Here is a 6,133-nt window from a genome sequence, read left to right as displayed (position 1 = left end):
TATTTAACATGTTTTGGAAAGTTCAAGGACTTATTTGTTCCAAAAAAAAGTTCAAGGACTTAATCATTCAAAACAAGAAAGTTCATTGGTTTTTATTGTACTTTTCCCTAATTTATTTTATATATCTATACTATATTATAAAGTATTTGATAAAAACTCTTAAAAATTATTTTTATGCATGACGTACTGCTTATTGATATATATTACTTAAAATTCAAGATTACAAGTAAATTATGCATAAGTACAACTTATTAAAGTTTCATATTTGAATTTGTATAACTAACTCTGGATAAACATAATCAAATAAAAAATAAACATCTCATTTTAAATATATAAAATCTAAAATATAATTAAAATAATAATGAATAGTAACAAAATATTAAAATACCATTCCCCTCGTCATCTCCGACGATAAAGATCATAGGGACTATTCCTTCTCCGACGAACCCAGATCAGGGACCATTCCCTTCTTCCCCCATTTCTTTTTCTCCCTCCTCTCGGTGAACCCCCTTCCCCTTCCCACCTCCATCGCTGCAACGAATTTGAGAGTCGTACTGCGTCATCATCGCTGTGTTCAGATCTGAGACTAACGAACGAACAGAGGCTCTTAGAGAAGCCCACGACCACCCCCTATGCACACCCCTTGTTGCTGTGAACCACCATCAATAAGACCATGAATCTCGTATGGCAAATCTGGCCTCGGTGTGGTAACAGAGAAGATTGAAGACAGGGCCGAAAGCAGATCGATGTTAGTGATTTGTTCGCTCGAGAAAGAGACCGGAAGGGGATCGATGTCGGTGATTTTTTCTTCGACGAGGTAGATCGATGTTAGTGATTTCTTCATCTTTCCCAGCCTTCATTTTCCTTCATACTCCAGCAGATCCACCGGCCTTCACCTGGTTCTCCGGCGAAGCATATCCATCACAGCGTCGATTTCGTCTTCAACAAGGCTTCGATCTTTTGCATTTTATTTAGTAGTTTGTATTTGCTTTTGTTGCATTTGATCTGGCTTCTTCTGAATGGATTTTGTCGCATTCGATCTGTTTTGAATATGGATTTGTTTGGTTTGAATTTAATATTGATTTTTCATATTTTGTTCTTTGATTTTGATTTTCAGTTGTAGTTACTAGAGGTTGGATTTGAGGTGATTTATCGTGTTCAGTTATATTTGATGCGTGATCTAGTGTACGGTGATCGGAGATTTGGTAATGGCAGAGAAGATGACCGGAGAAAGGAAATGGGTGGAGTGTCTCATCGGAGAAGATGAAGAAGGTAGAGTAAATTACATGGTCCTACGGTTTAATAAATATCCCTCTAAACTAACTAAGTTAACAGAACTTTTTGGATGGAGTTAACCGTAGAGACTTAATGTGTTATAAAATGCAAACCACAGGGATGCAATTCACATATATTTTAAAATAAGGACCCAGAGTGTTAAAATAGATAAACTACAAGTACCAAGAATGTAACCTACACTCGTTTATTAAATTGTCTTTCCTGACATTTTCTTTGGCTTCTCATGTCTGGATCTGGACTCGTTAGTTTTGTATGGTCAAAGTTGAGTCGTAGAGCTTTTTATTTATTATATTGGTTTCAGAATTTTTGGTACCCCTTTCTTTCGACAATCTCTCATCCAATTTTCTTTGTTGGATTACGTCCCCCAACAAAGTTTTCATTTACTTCATCGTATCATACCTTCAAAATATGGCTTCTTCTTCAACTTCATCCATTCATGAGAGCAGCTTCAAGTATGATGTATTTCTGAATTTTAGAGGTGAAGACACTCGTAGGACATTCATTGATCATCTTTATCACGCTCTTAAGCGAGAAAGCATTAAAGCTTACAAGGATGACAAGAACCTCGAGAGAGGGAAACAAATCAGTAGGGAGCTCATTCAAGCCATCGAAAACTCAAGATTCCATGTCATTGTTTTCTCCAAAGACTACGCATCTTCGTCTTGGTGCTTGGATGAGCTTGTCAAGATTATGGAGTGCCAAAAGACGATCTCTGAGGAGCATACTGTTTACCCTATATACTACAATGTGGAACCCACTCAAGTCCGCAAACAAAGTGGGGCATTTGGAAAAGCCTTTGCCAAACATGAAAAGGACGAGGCTGCTGGTAAATGGAGAGAGGCTCTGGTAAAAGCAACATCTTTCAGCGGGAGAGAATTGAAGACTACTGCTGATGGGTAATTATATCTTTCTTTCATTTTGTTTCTAATTATATCTTTCTTCCATGTGGGAGTCTCAGAAAGCTAATTGATTTGTATTTCTTTGACATATAGGCATGAAGCTGAATTTATCAAAATAGTTGTCAAGGAGATTTCATTGAAGTTACCTTCCATCAGCGCTGATGAAAATTTAATAGGCATGAGGACTCAGATAAATGGCGTGGTTTCATCTTTAAATGCTTTTCCCCATGAGTTTTGCATGATAGGAATCACAGGGATGGGAGGCATTGGGAAGACAACTTTGGCCAGAGCTGTTTTTGATCAAATATGCAATCAGTTCGAAGGTAGTAGCTTTGTTGAGAATGTCCGGGATTTTTCAAGTTCCCTTTTATTAGGTTTGAAGTTGTTGCAACAACAAGTCCTTAGAGATGTGTTAAATAGGCAAGATATCACTGTAAATGGTGTCTTTGATGGGAAAAAGAAGATGAAAGAGGAGATGCCTAGTAGAAAGGTTCTTGTTGTTCTAGATGATGTGGATCATATAGACCAGCTTAAGGCCTTAGGTGAACCTAAGTGGTTCATGAAGGGAAGTAGAATTATCATTACAACAAGAGAGAAGCAGGTACTAGTAGCACATAAAGTGAAGTTGATACATGATGTCAATCTGTTAATGCCTGAGGAAGCAATATGTCTTTTAAGTAGGTGTGCGTTTGGGACAGAGTCTCCAATTCCAGGTTACGAAGAGCTATCACGAAAAGCTGTAAGTTACGCTGCTGGTCTTCCTTTAACAATCACGGTATTGGGTTCATCTTTATGTGATGCAAATGAGGATGTATGGATAGATACCCTAAAAGAACTAGAAAAAATTCCACTGGATGCAACTTTGCAAAAGTTGGAGTTAAACTATATGGGTTTAGATATCAATTGCAAGGAAATATTCCTAGATGTTGCATGCATATTGAAAGGTTGGAAGAAAAACAAAGCAATCAAAGTGCTTGAAAGCCGTGGATTTCATGCTATACGTGGTTTGAGTGTTCTTGAGAACAAATCACTCATATCTATTTCTAAATGTGGCTGCTTGGACATGCATGACCATATACAAGAAATGGGGAGGTACATTGTTCGTCGTGAGAACCTCGATGATCCTAGAAGACACACACGGTTGTGGATTGAAGAGGAAATTAAAGATATATTGGCTAAGAATTTGGTAAGAATCAAATTTATACGTAAAGTTGAAATAACTAACACAAATTCATTTGTCACGACCCAAGTTAATTTCATGGGCCCTTCTTTTGGATTACAGGGTACCGACGCAACATGTATAGACCTGTTTGCATCACAAATCAATGAAGAAACTTTAATGAAAGGTTTTGGAAACATGAAGAAACTTAGATGTCTTCTCATGCGCGGCTTTAAATTTAATAGCTATTAGGAACTTGATGAAGTTAGCCAATACTTTCCAAATTCTTTGCAAATTCTGGAATGTGACCGTTACCCTTTTCATTCTTTACCCAAAACATATCAAGCAAGTAATCTCGTTGTTCTTCATATGTTCCACAGTGAAATCGTACAACTTTGGGAAGGGGGAGAAAGAAAGGTAGAATAATGGTTGAGTTGTTGTTTTGCGTTATTCATTGCATGTGACACTACACATCTATTGGTTTGTTATTACACCACTACTCATCTTTTATTTTTCTTATGATAGGTTCTTGACAAGCTCCGATTCCTTAAATTCAGTCATTCCAAGTTGAGGACCCTTGATCTCGGGCTAACTCCAGATCTTGAGAGGTTAACTCTTCGTTCATGTAGTTGTTTGGAAGAACTTCACATGCCTGTTAGATGTTCAAAACTCAAAACCCTCAAACTTAGTGGTTCAAAGTTGAGTACCCTTGACCTTAGGTTGGTTCCGAATGTCAAGACATTGAATCTTGAGGGATGTGATTTGGTAGAACTTGACATGCCTCGTGAATGTCCACAACTCAAATCCCTTACGCTGAGTTGTTCGAAGTTGAGATCCCTTAACCTTGATGATTTGGTAGTTCCAAAACTCGAGTACCTCAAACTCATTAATTCAAAGTCAAGGACCCTTAAGTTGACTTTGAATATTAGGACATTGATTCTTGAATGTTGTGCTTTTGTAGAACTTCACATACCCGATGGAGATGTTAAGCTTGAATCCATAGACATCAGAAGATGTTCAGAGTTGAAGACCCTTGACCTTGGGCGAATTCCAAATCTCGAGAGTTTACATCTTAAAAAATGTTGTAATTTGGTAAAAGTTCACCTTGGCGTTGGAGTTCTAAAAAAGCTAATCCACTTAGAATCACATGGTTTTTTGAGGTTTACAGATTTGGATATCTGGAATAGGGTTGGATTACCTGAGTTAATTCTGTTTGCAGAGTCATTTGATATGTGCCCATTGCACCCCGATAGTAATCTTGCAATCCGGTTTTATTGTTGTTATAAGGAAGATCTACCCTCATCTATTGGAAATATTGAGAAGCTTATTTCGGTAGGTAATTCTACTTGCCCTTGCACAGACCTTCAAAGTTTTTTTGGAAGCATTTGTGGTTTACAAGATTTAACAAAACTTACACTCAAAGGCAGAATTCCAAAGGCGCCCAAGGATCTTGACCGGTTACAATGTCTAGAGGAGTTAACTTTCTGGTCTACAGAGATTGAATATCTTCCGGATAGCATTTGTTTGTTGAAACATCTGAGAATTCTTACTATTTTTGATTGTATGCTTCTAGAGAAGTTACCCGGGGATCTTGACGGATTACAATCTCTAGAGGAGCTAACTTTTCAGCATACAAGTATTAAACATCTTCCGGATAGCATTTGTATGTTGAAACATCTGAAAAATCTCACATTTTATTGTTGTAAGCTTCTTGAGAAGTTACCAGAGGATCTTGGGCGATTACAATGTTTAGAGACGCTAAGCCTATCATATTGTATACTTTTACGAGATATTCCGAAGAGTATATGTAGGATGACACGGCTAAAATATTTCCGTCTCCCCAACTGTAGAGTCGAGGAATTGCCTGAGGAACTCGGACGTTTAGAATGTTTAGAAGAGTTGAATATTGAAGGTACATGCATAAATCATCTTCCGAAGAGGATGAAGAAAGGTCTGTTTATTGTTGGGTCTAGAAAGGTTCTTGAGTCGTGTGATTCACATCCAAGATACAAACCTCAGGCTACAGAACCTTTTGCTACATAGAGTCGTGAATAACACATGCACCCACAAGATGGATCTCTACCATGCTCCAGGGATGATTTTGTCAAGCTCCAGAAAGTCAATTCACAAGTACTCTCTCTTCTTCTCTTTTAATCATCTTACTTTGATTTGAGTTTTGAAATTGATAATCACAATGTACAACTAATTAATTTGTTGGCCAGAAAATCAATAAACGTGTTCCTTCACTTTAGGACTTTGATCATAACTCCATTGTTATTTTGTCGTTTCATGGATCAAGCTCTCTGGTGTGGTGTCCAGATACTTTGCCAACACCGAGGTTTTATTGTGTGTACACAAATATCAAAGCCGATTCAAAAGTTCAACAAATTTCTTTTAACAAGATTTGAAGGATTATTTACGACTTAACGGAGTCCATGACTTATTCTGCCAGCCAGAAGATTTACATCCACCACTTTCAAGGTATCAATTCTAGTTTTTCTTTTTAAACCGCAGTAAATAATTACTTTCAAATTAGAATGCATGCAACTTCTATGGAGCTCTCATAATGTCTTGTACAGTCTATGCATTTTGTTGTTGAGAAATTGCTGGAGGAACTTGGAGATTTAAATTTTTTAGGATTAAATATGTTAGAATCATTGATAAACCAAACACTGTTTTTTTTACACGTGTTTCATACAACAATTTACAGTATAAATAGAAAGACAAAGGGTTGTACCCTTTGACACAACAGACACAACCTTAGACCAACCATCGTACC

General features: G+C 37.3%; 1 protein-coding gene across 1 annotated transcript; it reads left to right on the top strand.

Annotated features, from left to right (window-relative positions):
* Positions 1–1,704: 1,704 nt before the first annotated feature.
* Positions 1,705–5,397, top strand: LOC112499824 (TMV resistance protein N-like). The gene is made up of 3 exons (XM_025103103.1): positions 1,705–2,192; positions 2,289–3,381; positions 3,880–5,397. Exons 1-3 carry the CDS (start codon positions 1,705–1,707, stop codon positions 5,395–5,397), a joined length of 3,099 nt encoding a protein of 1,032 aa, XP_024958871.1.
* Positions 5,398–6,133: the final 736 nt, after the last annotated feature.

Source organism: Cynara cardunculus (assembly GCF_001531365.2).
Source record: "Cynara cardunculus var. scolymus isolate 2C chromosome LG 17, CcrdV1, whole genome shotgun sequence".
NCBI lineage: Eukaryota > Viridiplantae > Streptophyta > Magnoliopsida > Asterales > Asteraceae > Cynara > Cynara cardunculus.
This window is presented reverse-complemented; position numbering and strand designations above follow the sequence as displayed.

Coding starts and splice junctions, on each gene's coding strand:
- LOC112499824 (XM_025103103.1), top strand. CDS start 1,705: ATGGCTTCTTCTTCAACTTCATCCATTCATGAGAGCAGCTTCAAGTAT. Junction 2,193..2,288: donor TTGAAGACTACTGCTGATGG/GTAATTATATCT, acceptor TTTGACATATAG/GCATGAAGCTGAATTTATCA. Junction 3,382..3,879: donor ATATATTGGCTAAGAATTTG/GTAAGAATCAAA, acceptor TTCTTATGATAG/GTTCTTGACAAGCTCCGATT.